General features: G+C 42.7%; 1 protein-coding gene across 2 annotated transcripts; it reads left to right on the top strand.

Annotated features, from left to right (window-relative positions):
* The first annotated feature begins 13,690 nt into the window (after positions 1 to 13,690).
* Positions 13,691 to 17,869, top strand: LOC106576454 (lumican). Of its 2 annotated transcripts, none has more exons than XM_045722221.1 (3): positions 13,691 to 14,252; positions 15,140 to 16,020; positions 16,280 to 17,869. In XM_045722221.1, the coding sequence occupies exons 1-3, from the start codon at positions 14,206 to 14,208 to the stop codon at positions 16,432 to 16,434; spliced, it is 1,083 nt and encodes a 360-aa protein (XP_045578177.1). In that variant the 5' UTR covers positions 13,691 to 14,205; the 3' UTR covers positions 16,435 to 17,869. The 2 variants fall into 2 exon arrangements, with proteins under 2 accessions (XP_045578177.1, XP_045578178.1); XM_045722222.1 differs by having other exon boundaries at positions 13,708 to 14,196.
* Positions 17,870 to 19,371: the final 1,502 nt, after the last annotated feature.

Genomic DNA, 19,371 nt, shown 5'->3' with positions numbered 1-19,371 from the left:
GTTTTTACTAAATGTTCCGACAGTTTAAAGATTTAAGATTTTCCGTAAAGCATTTATTTCTTCTTCTTCACATTCCATTCCCCCATCTGTCATGTAACATCAGCTCACACAACCAAGATGAAAATAGCTCTTAAAGATGTAGAATAAACAATATATACATTCCCAAACAGAAGCCATGCCCAAAGATCTATACGCATGCTTTTCTTCTTCTGACTTGAAGCAAGGTTGTGGTTTCTGGAATGCCATGTTAACGCCTGTTTTGTTTCTCTTCTTTTCTTCTTTGCCTTTCCTTTTTTCATTTTTGTTTTAAGTCTGAAGAGAATTGGAGGCTGCAGGCGGACTGTCATGCCTTCACTGCCCATGTTAGTGTGAATGTTTGTATGTATAGACGCTGTATATAAATGCTGTATAAAAAAACTCTCATTGCTTAAAAGCACAAGCACTTACAGTAGTTCAGACTTAATATATCAACAATAAAGATGTTCCTCTCTTTTTTCTGAGCAGGGGCTCCGCCTAAGGCGTCCTGAACCAAATAAAAATACCAATTAAAAAGCAGCATTTTTCTGGGGGTGTCGCCATCAGAGGTCATAACCCTTGGTATGTCCACGTTGTATGTGTCGTTGTCATAGAGTTGGAAAGAGGGCCCACCTCCTATCTTTGACATTATTGCTTCTGTGATAGTATAGGTTTTGTGGCAAGTGTGCCCTCTAACCAACTCTATGGTCGGTGTGTGGAGGGCGCTACTTGCCCTGTCACTAGATGGAGCTGTAATATCTATGGAACAGTCAAACGAGTATAGACTTCACAGTGATGGACGGAGTTTCCAGGTGAACAAGGTCGTGAGGAGGAACAGGTGAGAAAGTATTCACACTGTAATATTCTACGATCACACACCAAACACAGAGTACTGGAGAGACTCTTAGAACACTCTTAAAAGTTAAAAGGCCCTCATAACAAGTAAGCATAAGTGATTTTGTGCAAAACAACAACTATAACCATAAGGTGAAATATCAAGGCTTTAGGGGATTGATGGGCTATCAAGCCTGAATTGAATGGTGTATTTATAAGGGGCAATGTTTTCTGTAGTTGCCAGAACTATTGTTGTGCTGTCTCTCTGTTGTGGGGTTTTCAGAGAAGTTCAGGGAGGGGACTGGACATCTGAAAAAAACAGGATCCAAGGTAAACAGTAAGAGTGATGTAATGTTGATACACCAGAATAACATTATATCAACAACAAGCTGAAGGCAACAGGAGTGTTAAAACTCACACCGCTTCAGTGGATATGAGCTACATTTCTGGATTTTAGATTAAATGTTTAAAAGCGACAACCAATCAAGTAAAATGTAAATTGCCTATGGTTGTGGTTGAATAGTCTTGGGTATCAAGATACATCATAAATACTGTATATTGTTTAATAGCTGACAGATTTCATACGAGGCCAGTGACACCCAGATAACTGTGGTAAAAAAAAGAAAAGATTTCTCCTCAAAAACATGTCTGGGGGATATGTTCAGTTTTTTTCATGAATCATACTCCCGCACAACAGGCAGCATGCCCTGGACCTATGAACTATTGGAAGGTTGTGTTAACAACAGAGATAGACACTTTAAAACAAGTTGGCTCCCTTGACTCTTTAAAAAAAAAAAACGTACGAAACCCGATATAGTATATTTACTGTAATCGTATTGATATCATTCACGGTGTAAGATATGTCTGTAAAGCCTCCATGATTCCTTGCAGATTTGGGTCACTTACACACACTGAGATACCAGACAATACACATATTGCATATTGACAGGGAGATATTTATACAGCAGTGTTTCCCAAACCTCTCAGTGAGTACTCCCAACTGGTCAACTTATATTCAAACCTAGATTAAAATCAGGTGCGCTCAGCCTGGCCTCAGAGCCATACGAAACATACTATACATATAGGCGAGTTGGTTGTTTAGCAACAATACCAACGCGTGCGCAACTATGGGGCAAAATTTGATTGTTGACAACATGTCAACTATATTTAGTCTCCAAATGTTTATTGAAAACAAGTGAATTTGCACAATGAGAACTTATTGTCTCTTAAATACATTGTTACAGTTGATGGTTAGCTAGCTAGTGAATTTTAGCCATATTAGCATTGACATGAAATCAGTCAAAACACCTCAAAACACGACGTGGTATCAAGAACAAGATTAAACTAGGTGAAACGAGCCACCTATGATTTCCCACATAGCAGCTTGTCATTTTTGCTAGCTTTCTGATCGTTCAGAATCACTTCCAACCACATCGATGTGCGTGCATCATTTTCGTGACATTGTCAGCCAACACGTCTATTTCTGAGCACCTCTAAGACATATGATATGTACTAATGGTGTAGTTACTTCAGACAGAAAGTATGGAGGTTGGCCGGGGAGAAAGGGTTGGCTTAAACCGCGACCGTCTAGCAAAAGGTTGCATGTTCAAGTCACATCGGAGACAACTGTAGCATTTTAGCAGGATTGGGTATGTTACTTTCTAAATGTAATCCGTTAGTTACTAGTTAGCAGTCCACAATTGTGAATAGTAATGTAACTTTTGGATTACCCAAACTCAGTCAAATAATCTGACTACTTTCAGTTTCTTTTGGATTACTTTCCCCTTAAGAAGCATTAGAAGAAGACAAAAAGGATCCATCAAATGCATTTGGTGTGTCATCATAGTAGTCTCTGACTTTCAAAGTATCTGGAATCCTATTACTGATTAGAATATTTTTGCTGGTAACGTAACTGATTACAGTTTGTTTGTAATCAAATGGCATGTAACTGACTACGTAATCAGTTACTCCCAAACGTTGCATTTTAGTTTAACCCTTCCCCTAACCCTTATTCTAACCTTAACCCAATTCACCTCACCTGGAATATATCAGATGAGGGAATGGAACAGTATTCCGGTGTTATGTACCTCTTGTCACAATGGGGCCTGTTATTTAGTGTGTAATACACAGTAATACTAAATGCTCTACAGAATGCTCTTCTCTAACAGAAGAAAAGGTAGGTGCCAAATAGGCCTATTCTACCAGAACACAAATTGCACTGTCCATCTAAAATCTGTCATTTCTAGAGGGATTTATGATTTTTATGACTTTCTGTATAATCAAACAAGGTCTTCAATTAAATAACTGTCCATAACATAAGGATTACCAGAGAGCTATTTGACAGGGCTGGAGCCCCAACCAGTAAGGTGATTGGTGGACGTTATAAGGAAGGTGAAGCATGTAGATCCATGACAGGAATGCATCAGTGTTGGAGCCTCTGGCAGTGGCACACACACATCTGTTAGTCACACTACAGCGTCATGGGTCTCCTGCCCCTCTCTGTCGCCCCCATGTGGTGGGTATTGGCTTCTCTCCATCGCTCTCTCTGTCGACCCCCTCTGCACACAAAGACAGACACTCTCTCTCACACACACACACTCTCTCAGTGTGTGTGTGTGTGAGAGAGAGAGTGAGTGTGTGTGCATGTGTGTGTATACATAATGCACACACGGGTTGGCAGGTACATGCATGTGTGTGTTATGGCTTGCATCATGTGCATATGTGTGTGTGTGAGGGAGAGACAGGCAGGAGAAGGTGCATGACAGTGTGAATGTCTTTATCCATGTACCCATGTGTCAGAGTGAAACCGTGTCAGAATGAAACTACACTAGGTGTGAGTGAGACTACACTAGGTGTGAGTGAGACTACAGTATGTGTGTGAGTGAGACTACACTAGGTGTGAGTAAGACTACAGTATGTGTGTGAGTGAGACTACAGTATGTGTGTGAGTGAGACTACAGTAGGTGTGAGTGAGACTACAGTAGGTGTGAGTGAGACTACAGTATGTGTGTGAGTGAGACTACAGTAGGTGTGAGTGAGACTACAGTATGTGTGTGAGTGAGACTACAGTAGGTGTGTGAGTGAGACTACAGTAGGTGTGAGTGAGACTACAGTATGTGTGTGAGTGAGACTACAGTATGTGTGTGAGTGAGACTACAGTATGTGTGTGAGTGAGACTACAGTACGTGTGAGTGAGACTACACTAGGTGTGAGTGAGACTACAGTATGTGTGTGAGTGAGACTACAGTACGTGTGAGTGAGACTACACTAGGTGTGAGTGAGACTACAGTATGTGTGTGAGTGAGACTACAGTACGTGTGAGTGAGACTACACTAGGTGTGAGTGAGACCACAGTAGGTGTGAGTGAGACTACAGTAGGTGTGAGTGAGACTACACTAGGTGTGTGAGTGAGACTACAGTATGTGTGTGAGTGAGACTACAGTACGTGTGTGAGTGAGACTACAGTACATGTGAGTGAGACTACACTAGGTGTGAGTGAGACTACACTAGGTGTGAGTGAGACTACAGTAGGTGTGAGTGAGACTACAGTAGGTGTGAGTGAGACTACACTAGGTGTGAGTGAGACTACACTAGGTGTGAGTGAGACTACAGTAGGTGTGAGTGAGACTACAGTATGTATGTGAGTGAGACTACAGTTGGTGTGAGTGAGACTACAGTACGTGTGTGAGTGAAACTACAGTATGTGTGTGAGTGAGACTACAGTATGTGTGTGAGTGGGACTACAGTAGGTGTGAGTGACACCATATATAGCCATCAAACAGGAGGTGTCAATACACGTCAGATGTGGCAGGGCTTGCAAACTATCACGGATTACAAAAGGGAAACCCAGCCGTGAGATGCCCAGCAACGCGATCCTACCAGAGCTAAATGTCTTCAATGCTCACAAACAACACTGAACCATGCATGAGAGCACCAGCTGTTCCGGAAGACTGTGTGATCTCGCTCTCCATAGCCGATGTGAGTAAGACCTTTAAACAGGTTAACATTCACAAGGCCACGGCGCCAGATGGAATACAAGGATGTATACTTAGAGCATGCTCTGACTAGCTGGAAAGTGTCTTCACTGACATTTTCAATTTTCAAGTTTTAATGTCATGTGCACAAGTACAGTGAAATGCTTTTCTTGCAAGCTCTATACCCAACAATCCAGTAAAAAGAACAAAAAATAAGAAATCACCTATCCTTGACCCGGTCTGTAATACCAACTTCTTTCAAGCAGACTACCACGGACCACTATAGTCCCCGTGCCCAAGAACGCCAAAGTAACCTGCCTAAATTACTATCACGTCGTTGTACTCACATCTATAGCCATGAAATGCTTTGAAGGCTTGTCATGGCTCACATCAACACCATCACCCCAGACACCATGGACCCACTCCAATTAGCGTATCTCTACCTATGCTTTCAGTGTTTTTTTTTTTTTAGGTGGGTTTACCCTCAACTAGGCCTACACCCCTGCCGGTAGCCTACCATCTCAGCCAAGGCAATTTTAAACACACGAACACACGCAGAATAGGTAGTCTACTTTCAATATAATACATGAGTTCCATTAAAACATGTTTTACACCATAGTTCATGAGTTGTCCATATTTAATGAGTTAAATGCTTGGAGTCTTCACAGATCGTGTGACATAAAACATAACCTTTCTTTCTTTACATTAATGCCATTTATGACAGTGTTATTTGTCATTACTATCAAGAATCAAGGTAAGACCCAAGTGCAGACTGTGTGAAGTAATAATGTTTATTGTAAGCACTGGGGCAGGCAAACGACAGGTCAAGGCAGGCAGGGGTCGACAATCCAGAGTAGGAGCAAAGGTACAGGACGGCAGGCAGGTACAGGGTCAGGACAGGCAAGGGTCAAAAACCAGGAGGACGAGGAAAAGAGAGGCTGGGAAAAGACAGGAGCTGACAGGACGAACGCTGGTAAGCTTGACAAGACCAACTGGTGACAGACAAACAGAAAACACAGGTATAAGTACACAGGGGATAATGGGGAAGATGGGTGACACCTGGAGGGGGGTGGAGACAATCACAAAGACAGGTGAAACAGATCAGGGTGTGACAATTACTAAGCATTTACCAATTGAATTAGAGAATGTAACTTAAACCCTGTACGAATCATGGATCTTGGAGATCTCGAAAAATGCACTCTAAGTCTAACTATGCCTACGTAACATTTAATGATGTTTCTTTGTGAAAACAGTTCTCATGGGCACACAAATTCAAAATAATGTAGGACTATGCCATTGCAAAATGTAATGCTTCTAACCCAAAGAGTCAACTATAGACCTACTGTCATTAACATATACTTGATGGATGGATTGGATGCGCATTGGTGTCTAGCTGTAGGATAGTTGTCTAGGGGTATTGTCGATCATCATCAGCTGATCCAGGAAAGAAAACAAATATTGATAGAAAGTAATAAAGCTATATAAATGGTCTGGTACTTCTGGCCCCAGACGGCACGGAGAACACCAGTACCCACGCGCACCTGAAACCCCCCCCCAAAGTTCAAATGTTGTTGCATTTAGGGGAGGTAACATCTCATTCAGGGGAGCTGAGCCCCCACGGTCCCCCATAATTCACACGTTACTGGTACTCTTTGTATATAGCCATGTATTTTTACTAGTTGTTATTCATTATTCACTGTATTTATTCCCTGTTACTATTTCTATTTTATCTCATTTATCTTTATCTTTAACTCTGCATTGTTGGAAAAGGACCCGTCATTAAGCATTTCATGTTAGTCTACACCTGAAACTTGTGACAAATAAAATGGGATTTTGATTTGAAATCCTAGAAACCAAATGCTCTGTGCGTGTGTGTCTGTGTTTGTGCGGATACTCAAGTGTGTGTGTTGTATAAATGGGCTTAACCAGCTTAGTCCATCTTACATTAAGTGGATCTATTGGTTGCCCTTTTAATGCTTCGGTCAGCGCTGGTCAATGGTCCTGCTGCACATGTAGTACCTCATGCAGTGTGTGAGTGCCAGGATGAGGGGATGGGCTGATCTGGCCAGGGATGAGTCAGTCTGTTATAAGACAAATTAAACACGGAGTGTGAACAAAAAGTGTGTGTGTGTATGTGTGTGTGCGTGCGTGTGCGTGTGTGTGCGTGCGTGGGCCTGCATGACATCCCATTTTCTCCCTGTAGACATAAGGGGTGTGTGTACAGTTTGGGATGGCTCAAGAGGCGTGTGTGTGTGTGTTTGTGTCATCCAATGATAGCTCAAGGTACGGTTTAGCATGAGGTCATTATTAAGATCATGACCTGGTTAACAAGCTGCTGGTTTCCCAGGAACGTACCAGTGTATTTCCTGTAGTGGACGTATCATTTTGTGTGTGTGTCTGTGTGTGTCCGCGCGCGTGTGCGAGAGTGTGCTTGTGTTCTACATTCACATATGGAAGTGTTAAATCTGGAACTTCTGGAAAATTTGAGCATTCCAATAAACAGAATAGAATGGAAGTGTTACATATGGAATGTCTGGAAAATTTGAGCATTCCAATAAACAGAATAGAATGGAAGTGTTACATATGGAATGTCTGGAAAATTTGAACATTCCAATAAACAGAACAGAATGGAGTTTGTTATTTCTGGATTGGCTGTATAAAGTTGTGATGCATTGTTTAACTGAGCTGACATAATGTTCTGTGTACATGTTTTTTGGTTAATTGAAACCATATGCTGTACCTAATGGCAAGACATCAATTAAACCTACAGAAATAGAGTGATTTAGCTCATTAGCTAAATAAGCTTGCTTAATAGCAAATGGTATAAATACCTATTTCAATGTGTTGGAGCAGAGTCTTGCAGTTCATCTAAATGTATAGATGTAATTAAGAAGTTGCTGAGAAAGTAAAAAGATACTTCCAATATTTCCATCAATGAAACAGCCATCATTTGACGTGTTTACATATATTGTAATAGTTCATTGGGAAGAACTGTGGGTTACTGGTTTGGGAAGAAAATGGGACTGGAAACAGAGGTTGTATTCTGTACCGAAACAGCTTTTGATGACATAACGTTCCAGTGCCATCCAATAGAGACTTAGAACGTGGCCAGTATTAACACCAGAAAAGGAAAAACAATGTTACTGAAATATAAATGGGGAAAATAGTCCTTAGAGCCAAGACTCATCATTTTCAAACCATTGGCTCAGTTCTGAGACGTGGAGAGGATGTGAGAGCATCAGGGTTGACGTCATCAAAGCGAACAGAGGAAGCAAGGTGACTGGGAAGAACATCTGTTTTCCGAACTTTTTCGAGTTTGAATAGGGGTTTGGAGTCTTTCCAAAGGAAAGTGCAGCAATAACAGGACTGAAACGTCAACACATCACCTTCAAGACATAAACACTCTGTACAGGGTGATGATGAGGTGGTAAACCAACCCACAAGGACAGGACTGGACAATGGAAAGCACTAAGAAACATCCCACTGGCAAAAAATGTCAATTCAATGTTGGTTCAACGTAATTTCATTGAAATTACCTGGAAACAATGTTGATTCAACCAGTGGGATTGCACTCTTTTCTGGCGGATTCATAAGAGTATATTTCCCACCTTTTGTCAATCTTCTGCCCTTCGAGAGATGATTGAAACAATAAATTGCCTTGTACAATGCCAGAATGCCCCCTTTGAATGTTATCAGCTAAGGGAACGTATTTGGATAAACGTAACACATTTAACCACTCAGCCTAAAAGTAGATCACTGTGTTTACTGATCATTAACAGGTAATACATTCTTGACCCCTAATTAATCATGCTAATAGCTTAGTGAGAATAAACAGCACCACCTCTTTAGTGGGTCTGTCTCCGGTTACTAAAATAGCAGTAGCAAGATGCAGAGAGCAGGTGGTAGAGGTGACTGTCTAATTAGGAGACCAGATCAACATGTAAAAGTCATGTGTAAAGGCCACCACTAGTGCAGGGTGGAGGACATGGATTCAGATGTCTGAACTGGTATTCATGTCTACTACAGAATGTATCAGAGTTAGAATCAAAGCTGCCAAAATGGATGCTCATTCCAAAATAAACATTATGCATTACTTAGACCTGCAACATGCGTGCATTCAATGAGCAATTAGCTCTTTCCATTTGTTTAATCCTAATCGTCCAGCTAACCATGTAAATTTCCCTTCCTTCTAAGGTCAGCACAACCCAAGTCCTTTACAGTATCATCAAATCAAATCTAATTGTATTGGTCACATACACATGGTTAGCAGATGTTAATGCGAGTGTAGCGAAATGATTGTGCTTCTAGTTCCGACAGTGCAGTAATATCTATCAAGTAATCTAACAAATTCACAACGACTACCTTAAACAAACAAATGTAAAGAGATAGGAATAAGAATATGTACATATAAATATATGGATGAGTGATGGCCGTGCGGCATAGGCAAGATGCAATAGACGGTATAAAATATCGTATATACATATGAGATGAGTAACGTAGGATATGTAAACATTATTAAAGTGGCATTACTTAAAGTGACTAGTGATACCTTTATTAAATCAATTTATTAAAGTGGTCAGTGATTGAGTCTGTATGTTGGCAGCAGCCTCTCTATGTTAGTGATGGCTGTTTAACAGTCTGATGGCATTGAGATAGAAGCTGTTTTTCAGTCTCTCGGTCCCAGCTTTGATGCACCTGTACTGACCTTGCCTTCTGGATGTTAGCGGGGTTAACAGGCAGTGGCTTGGGTGGTTGTTGTCCTTGATGATCTTTTTGGCCTTCCTGTGACATTGGGTGCTGTAGGTGTCCTGGAGGGCAGGTAGTTTGCCACTGGTGATGCGTTGTGCAGACCACACTACCCTCTGGAGAGCCTTGCGGTTGAGGGCGGTGCAGTTGTCGTACCAGGCGGTGATACAGCCTGACAGGATGCTCTCGATTGTGCATCAGTAAAAGTTTGTGAGGAATTGAGATGACAGGCCAAATTTCTTCAGCATCCTGAGGTTGAAGAGGCGCTGTTGCACCTTCTTCACCACACTGTCTGTGTGGATGTACCATTTTCCTGACACCACCCTCCGAGGGCCCTCACCTCACTACCACAGTAGTGTCGTCTGCAAACTTGATGATTGAGTTGGAGGCGTGCATGACCACGCAGTCATGGGTGAACAGGGAGTACAGGAGAGGACTGAGAACGCACCCTTGTAGGGCCCCAGTGTTGAGGATCAGCGGAGTGGATATGTTGTTTCCTACTTTCACCACATGGGGCGGCCCGTCAGAAAGTCCAGGGCCCAGTTGCACAGGGCGGGGTCAAGACCCATGGTCTCAAGCTTAATGTCGAGTTTGGAGGGTACTATGGTGTTGAATGCTGAGATGTAGTCAATGAACAGCATTCTTACATAGGTATTCCTCTTGTCCAGATGGGTTAGGGTAGTGTGCAGTGTGATGGCAATTGCATCGTCTGTAGACCTATTGGGGCGGTAAGCAAATTGGAGTGGGTCTAGGGTAACAGGTAGGGTGGAAGTGATAAGATCCTTGACTAGTCTCTCAAAGTACTTCATGATGACAGAAGTGAGTGCTACGGGGGATAGTCGTTTAGCTCAGTTACCTTTGCTTTCTTGGGAACAGAAACAATGGTGGCCATCTTGAAGCGTGTGGGGACAACATACTGGGATAAGGATTGATTGAATATGTCCGTAAATACACCAGCCAGCTGGTCTGCACATGCTCTGAGGACGCGGCTAGGGATGTCGTCTTGGCCGGCAGCCTTGCGAGCGTTAACATGTTTAAATGTTTTACTCACGTCGGCCATGGAGAAGGAGAGCCCAGAGTCTATGGTAGCGGGCCGTGTCGGTGGCACTGTATTGTCCTCAAAGCGCGTAAAGAAGTTGTTTAATTTGTCTGGGAGCAAGACTTCAATGTCCGCGACGAGGCTGGTTTTCTTTTTGTGATCCGTGATTGTCTGTAGATCCTGCCACATACGTCTTGTGTTTGAGCCATTGAATTGCAGCTCCAATTTGTCTCTATACTGACGCTTTGCTTGTTTGATTGCCTTGCGGAGGGAATAACTACACTGTTTGTATTCGGTCATGTTTCCACTTAAAACCATGACCTAGGTCTTCAACTAGATAGATGGTGAGATGGAGGAGATATCGAGGGACAGTTGCTTTAGTTTGGGACAACCATGGGGGACATGAAGAAGAAAATGATCTAAAGACAAGAAGGATGGAGGTGAACACAGAAGCAAGCAAGGACATGGCTTTTTAAAATGGTTGGAAAGCAATACATATGGTCAAAGCTCTCGAGGATGCTAGTCTTATCAGAAGTGTCTGGAAGCTACTGCAATTTGTCAAGTCTGGAATCTTGAGCAATTCGGTTAGGTGTGAGTAGGACAAATGTTCATTGTCAAATTAATCATAGGTTTTTGTAGCCAGAAGCTTCCCAGTAGGCCACAGTGGTTTTGTTTCCAAGAAAACCAGGGTGTGAGTAATAAGAATGTTCATTGTTAAATGAATCATGGGTTTTTGCGATAGGCTACACAGCTGTAGGCCACGGTGGTTCCTTTGGAAACACTCAAAAAAGAAGTACACACATGCTCCTCCACAAATCATTTCTGCAGTCCAATGTTGATGCGGGAAGTCTTTTCAATCTAAGATGGCCGCCAGAAAGGCATGAGCTGTGTTCGAGTACTCATACTAACCGCAGTAACTGTACTATTTGTGACGTGAATTGAGTATATAGTATGTTTATTGGTCATAGTATGGATATAGTTGGTATGCCAAAAGTTCCCGGATGTCGCCAAAATATGAAGTATACACGCAGAGGACACTATTTCCGTACTTTAGGGCCCATAATGCAATTCTTTAGGAAATGGGCGTGGCATCACATCGTTTTCAGATTTGAAGAAAATGGCGGAAAATATGCAGTCGAAGTACAACGAGAGCAGATACAAATTCATTGCTTTAACTAATTATGACAAATGTTAAGAAAAGTTTGAGCAATGTAATAAAGTAATGACTTTTCAAATAAGTTACCTTACACGTTATGTTGACTAACAATTTGTTAGCTACGCTGTCATTACGAACCACATAGCATATCATTACACCAGTATGTACCGGTATGTCAAACTTGTCAGTATATTAACTATAGGCTATCTAACTACCCAGCGTTTATTGACTTGATTATTCCAGTAATTCTTAGCTTTGCTAAATGGTATAGTCGTTGTGCGTGCTCAATGGACGTTCAGGTGCTTTCGTAAATTCGGCCTGGCTATCTACTCCGATTTCAGAGCACTCTCGTCTGAGTGTACCAGAGTGCAGAATAATTAATTTACGAGCGCTCAACACCCCTTTGAAAATGGCCAGTGTCAGTAAACGTTGGCAAAACACCCATTGAAAATGGCCGGTGTCAAGTAAACATCGGCAAAAAAGCGTAATTAAATTGTTGCCAGAGAGCGAAACGCTCTGAATTTACAAGTGCACTCTGGCACTCCACATTGAATTTAAGAACACACCCGAAGTTGGGAAATGTCTAACTAGTAATTTGCTATGCTAACTAGCTAGCAAGAGGTTGCATAGCAACAGCATCAACTTCCGGTAGACAGGCGAAGAGCTAGTATGCTCAAATGAAAGCATACTGTTCGTTTATAGTATACTAAAATGAACTAATAGTATATAGTGTATAGTATATACTCCTGAAGTATGGGTATTAGTATGGGTATTCGTACACAGCTATGGTTTCCACTAGTAACCACAGCCACAAAGTCAAAATTGGCTATATCGTAAAAATATTCGAAAACAAAAATTACTTATTTGGTCTTAATTTAAGGTTAGGGTTAGGCATAAGGTTATCAGTGTGGTTAAGGTTAGGTTTAAAATCACGTTTTAAGAAGATATTTTTTAGAAATGGGTGGGGTTTATGATTTTGTGGCTGTGGTAACTAGTGACGACTGAAAGACATGTGCGTGGAGTCACACATGGGACTGTGACCAATTGAATCCAGACGATAGCCCGGCAGTGACGCAAGAATTGAACATAAACAAAGAAAGGTGAAAATGGGAAACCATTACAGTGTCAGTCTTCAGCAATTTCAACAAAATCTTCTACAAGAGACATTGTCTTGAAACGTGTACTGTAGATGCAGTGCAGTCTGCAGACGGATAGTTGGATATGGAAGGAGATGAAGAGCACTTTGACGTGTGTGAAGATAAATGGAGGGAGGAGAAGAAGGAAGGGATCTGACGGCACTTGAGTGATTTACAGTGAGGACCAGAGAAGGTTGGCGGGAGGAGCTATAGGAGGACGGGCTCATTGTAATGGCTGAAATGGAATGAATTGAACATAGTCAAACATGTGGTTTCCATATGTTTGATGTGTTTGATACGGGTTCAATGAGCCCGTCCTCCCATATCTCCTCCCACCAGCCTCCTCTGCTGGGGACATATGGAAATCATTGGACTCATGTCTGCCTCACCTTACTTTCCTCTATTATGGTACCATGTGTTTACCATGAAGAGGCAGATTAGGTTAGGGTTTAGGGGCTAGGCACTCTCCACGGGCTCGGAAGAAAGCGGATGTTTACGGTTTTCAGGGATACGGTATTTTCAACCTAACTTCCGTTTCCCTTAAAAACGGATGTGGGGACTCAGGAGTCTTCTTACACCTGCTACGTTAGGTTAGGGGCTAGGGGTCAATTTGGGATTCAGCATAGGCTGTTTTATAATCCTTTTCTGGTCCACTAAGACCTCGTCACTTTTTCCGAGACCCTATTTAAGGTTTCATGCTGCAGCATAATAATTGGCAGCTGGCTCTGGCTGCAGACAGATTTTTTCCATACACTTTCTTTACCATTCCAGGAACCTTTCTTTTTAACTTGTATCCACTTCGCTTTTTTGTTAGTAGGGGAAAGGAAGAAAGGGAGGTGGTTGTTTGGTTGAGAGGGAGGAAAAATGACAGATATATATGATGCCATGTGTCTTTTGTGAGGCTTCGCATCCTCATTTACGCACGAAGCGGACCTCGTATCCCAGACTGCACTGGTGCACCTGTGACTTGTTCGGCAGAGCCCATAATTCTCAGATTCCATGCCTTAAAAACTCATGTTGATGCCGTCGTTGTTGTATACTACAGTGTGACTTCAGTTTGGGCAGCTGCCTTCTGTCAATCCGGGACCACAGTCATCTGAAGAAGCAGTAGCTTTCCCACCCCTTTCCCTCGCTCTCTCTATCTCTCACTCTCTTTATCTCCCCCTCCCTCTCCCTTTCTCCCTCGTTCTCCTCCCTCTCTCCAGAGACATCTGGCTTTTGAGCAACCACAGTCTTCTTACCTGCTGACCTTCCATCCCACACGCAGAGGGAGAGAGAGAGAGAGAGGAGAGAAAGGTAAGAGGAATGGACTCTTGTCATTTCCTGAAGGGTTCCTGCTCGGTTGTCCCTAGGTATTTGGTCTTTCCATGCTGGGATTAATAGCTATCCCAGTCCCAGCTAAACTCTGGGGGAGGATTGTGTGTGATACAAGGTTAACTAGTTGTCACTTGACAAGGGAAAGGAGTGGAGAGATTTTTGTACTTTGAAGTTATCTGATGCTTTTCATGTTGCGTTGGACAATGTGTTGTTCTTATATTGCACCATGGCATGAATGCATTTATAAAATGAATACACTGTATTGATGCACAGTATTGCTAGTCAAAGTCTTGTTAGTCAAAGGCATTAATGTGTTTGCATTTGCAGTACGGTATTATCATGTGATTACATGTCATACTTTAAGTCAACACATTGAGTTAAATCATCTTAAAAGTTTCAATATGTTATGATGATATTTATTGCCTTTATTTGTTGACATTATAAAGTGTGTGTTCACTGAAAAACCTGCATTGTTGGTTCATAGATAGTTCTGAGTATTTACAGTAGGGATCTGCCTCTTTTTTAAAAGAGATTTGCAGTTCACTGGTATTACCATATTGCTGCTTTAGGGTGATTCATGAATAGTTTTGGTCAATTGAGCTTTTTCAATAGATGTTTTTTCTCTCTCAGGCAACCCTAGTACCCTGAGATTAATGTTTCTAACTTGGAATCTGTAACAAGTCCATTCTTTACCAGTTTATGTTGTCTATCATGCAATTGAAATGTCATGTATTTAACTGTTCAAAAGAGTTTGTTCCCTGTAGATTTTAAAATCAAAGTACCACTCAGGATAATAGTAGGTAAGACTATGTAGGAAATGTTCAAGATGTGGTAGACAAACTTTTGCTGACTTTCTCCCCTTTTCACTTTACGTTTTTCTCTTTGTCTCCCTTTCTCCCTCTGTCTGTTTTCCTCTCCCCAGTACAGTTATGTTTCCCCTCCGTGTCCCCATCTTTGCCGTGCTGGTCAGCCTGACCGTGGGTCAGTACGATGACTACGACTACCAGCCGGCCTCCCAGTACGGCCCATCCAGCGCCAACTGTGCCCAGGAATGCGAGTGCCCCATCAACTTCCCCACTGCCATGTACTGTGACTCCCGCAACCTTAAGTTTGTGCCCATTGTGCCCTCAGGCATCAAGTACCTGTACCTGCAGAACAACCTGATCGAGGAGATCAAGGCTGGGGTCTTCGACAACGTCACAGCTGAACTCCGTTGGCTGGTTCTGGACCATAACCAGATCACCAATGAGAAGGTGGCCAAGGGAACCATCGACAAGCTGACCGGACTTCATAAGATCTTGTTCAGCTTCAACAAACTGACGGAAGCTGTGATCCCTCCCTCCAAGTCATTGGACGAGCTAAAGATGATGAACAACCAGCTGTCCAAGTTCCCTGCAGGGAGTCTGGCCGGCATGCAGAACCTGACCTCGGTCCACCTCCAGAACAACGAGCTGACCTCTAAAGCTCTTAACGGGGTCTTCAAGGGCCTCAACAAGCTGGTGGCCATAGACTTGACCAACAACAAGCTGAAGAAGCTGCCCTCAGGCATGCCCAGTTCGCTGGAGACCTTCTATGGCGATCACAATGACATCAGCAGCATTGCCGCCGGGGACCTCAAAGAGCTGCCCAAGCTGGCGTACCTGAGGTTGGCCTACAATCAGATGACGGACGCAGGGATTCCGGCGGGCGTGTTAAACGTGACGAGCCTGATCGAGCTGGATCTGTCCTACAACAAGCTGCAGTCCATCCCTGAGATCAACGAACAGCTGGAGCATCTCTATCTGCAGGTCAACCAAATCAACAGTGAGTGATTTTCCTATTTTTTTCATTCTCTTTTCTCTTCTCTCTTTCTCTTCTCTCTCTTTTCTCTCTTTCAACATTCTCTTTCCGTTCTCTTTCTCTATTTCGACATTGCAATCACAAGTAAATCTAAATCAGTCATAATCCATCCTCAAGTCTGCCTCCAGCAAGTGTCAGGCAATCGATGTAGGATGTGTACATACAGTAGGAAATGTTGAATCATGTATGAGTCAGTTCACCAAACCCCTTCCCATCCTTCCAGAGTTCAACCTGGAGAATATTTGCAAGTTCTCTGGCCCTCTTAACTACTCCAGACTGAAGACCCTGCGTCTGGATGGGAACAACCTCACACATGCCGACCTACCCCATGACTCCTCCAACTGCCTGCGCCAGGCCTCTGACATCATCTTCGACTAAGTACCCTCCCCTCATCCGCAAGTCTCCCTGTGTGACCCTCCCCCGGCACCACGACCTACCCTAAACTAATCCTTCAAACCCCAATAGACACAATGTGGCTATATTTCAATATCTACAATAGCATACTACTCAGAGTATATGCCCAATATGTTTCTTTATTCTAAGTGGAATGCTAGTGTGGATAACCCTAAATATGCATCCTTCCCCCTACCGGCGAAATCGAGGTCACCTCTGTCAACTCATCGGTAGTCCTTTCTGTAAACACAGACTATGAAATAACAAACCAACAAAGGTTATAAACCCCGGAGAAACCTTTTATTTTGCAGTGCATCATGGTATTCTCATGACAACCATAGGGTATTTTGGCCGTAGCAAATGGCTGGCCCTGTACCAATAGTTTTACCCAAATTTGCGGCAAATCAAACAATCGGCCACAATATAATGTAATGCTGCCTCGTAAAAAGCACTTGAACTGTACTTGTCTGTACTTGTTTCAAACAACAGGTGCCTTTTCTTGTGCAAAAGAGACAATATAGGAACATAGTGATTCCTGAATGAACTGGTTTTAATGAAAAAGCAGCTCACACACTTCAAACATTCCAAAAGTAGTGGCACATGTTGTTTTCAGAGAAGTACATTGAGGAATATGGGAATAAATCTCACTTGCAAATAAATGCATTGCCCATTCCTCTATTGTATGTTTGTCATGATGTTTTTTAAAGGTTCCTTGTATTTAGTCAGTACACTCCCAGAATCATATTGCTGTGCAAAAGACCTGCAGGTAAGGAATAAAAGTATCTACGAGAGCTGTGTTGTGTACTCTGGTGTAATGTCTACTGGGGAAATGTTGAACAGTGGAACACTTTTGGAACCAAATTAAAACTCATATGTCATGCCAAAAGCTGTGGTATATTACCCATCTTTCTGTATGAATGTTGGGGGGAAAGTTTTTAAAAAACAAGTTATTAATAATCCTTATCGACAAGATTAAAAGGCTTGACACTGAATAGCTCTGTTGAAGTAATTTACTGTTTTTTTAACGAGTTATTATGCAGTTAAATAAGAGTCAATTGCCCATTTATTGCAGATCACCGTTGTTATGCCGACATTTATACAACATTTGCATTGCTTGCATGCATCTCATGGTAACTCTGTATGATAATAAAAGCTAGCATTTGAAGTTTTTGTCCATTCATGGTTACCTTGTTTGCCATGTTTGATGTGTGCTTTTGCCCGTATAGCTTTATCAGAATAACAACAATTTGTTGTGATGCTAACTTTATCTTGCTCTGTTGTGGCAACGTTGGTGGAATGTCATGTGCTATTTGGGCAGAGTATACCCAGATTTATTTTCATTATGGCTTTTGACTCAGTAATCGCTGGTGAATTTACTGTGAGGACATAAAATACATTTGAATAAACTACATTTCCAATACTCATGTGTGGTAAATGTTTGTTTTAAAGCTATAATACTCAGTCGTAAATTCAGCAGAAGATTTTTTTTAAATGACTACATTTACCATATACTGTTTCCTGAGGAAACAGACAGTAAATGTGTCTGCAGTATGACAACATACACAAAACACGTGACACAAGAAGAAAGAGATCTCTCTAGTCTCTTACCCCCCAGGCCCTACACGTGACACAAGAAGAATGGGATCTATCTAGTCTCTTACCCCCCAGGCCCTACACGTGACACAAGAAGAATGGGATCTATCTAGTCTCTTACCCCCCAGGCCCTACACGTGACACAAGAAGAATGGGATCTATCTAGTCTCTTACCCCCCAGGCCCTACACGTGACACAAGAAGAATGGGATCTATCTAGTCTCTTACCCCCCAGGCCCTACACGTGACACAAGAAGAATGGGATCTATCTAGTCTCTTACCCCCAGGCCCTACACGTGACACAAGAAGAATGGGATCTATCTAGTCTCTTACCCCCCAGGCCCTACACGTGACACAAGAAGAATGGGATCTATCTAGTCTCTTACCCCCAGGCCCTACACGTGACACAAGAAGAATGGGATCTATCTAGTCTCTTACCCCCCAGGCCCTACACTGACACATGAATGTTGCTTCTTACTTTAAGCTTTCCTGAGTGGTTTGTATTTTAGGGGTTAATGTGTTGTGTTTGGGCCTGCACCACGATGGTTGACAACTCTCTTCCTGCAGGAAATGGATATTCTCCCAGTGTCATGCTGTGTCTCTGCACAAGAATATCAAGTGGAACATTCTGATCTGTTCCATATTCTCCTTGGATGGGTGGGTGGGTGGGTTTGGTGGATGGGTGGGAGGGTGGGTGGGTGGATGTAGTGCCAGTGCAGGCATGTAGGTATGTAGATCCTATGGTCCTGGAGGGCTGCAGGGGTTGCAGGGTTTGACTGGAAACCAGAGCTGAACTGCTCAGTTGAGGTAGCTGTAACTATCCACACGGTTAGCTTTGATGTAATGATGTGTGGTAAACAGGTTTTTGGTGTTCCTTACATGGTGATTTGACAGAAGGATGCCTGTAACTTAATCAACAGTAAGTAACGCCAAACAGGTCAAGCAGCCACTTGGGTGATGTTTGGCGGCAATTTTGTGCCAAAACACTCAGTGCTTTGAGAGTCATTTGTGCAGTGTGCACCACCTCCAACACAGGATCATAACTAAAGTATGGCCCAGTGGTGATTTTCCATCAGAATTACATAAACACGTAAGCCAGTGCCTACATGTTCCAAACAGGTGTACACGTAGGCACTGGTTGTTTTTGCAGATGGTTTTGCAGATGTTGACAACCTCTCTAAAGTGTCCAGGGTGGGTGGGACTGGGGGAGTCCATTTGGGATAGGGAGAGGGGATTTCAGGGAAGAGCTGATGGATGAGCAGAACCAGTGTACTAATGCGTTTCTCACATTGTACCAAGCCGTAATCCCATACACTCCTCCTCATCTTTT

The sequence above is a fragment of the Salmo salar genome, chromosome ssa07 (genome assembly GCF_905237065.1).
Source record: "Salmo salar chromosome ssa07, Ssal_v3.1, whole genome shotgun sequence".
NCBI lineage: Eukaryota > Metazoa > Chordata > Actinopteri > Salmoniformes > Salmonidae > Salmo > Salmo salar.
The sequence above is the reverse complement of the archived record's forward strand: the minus strand, read 5'-3'. Positions and strand labels throughout refer to the sequence as shown.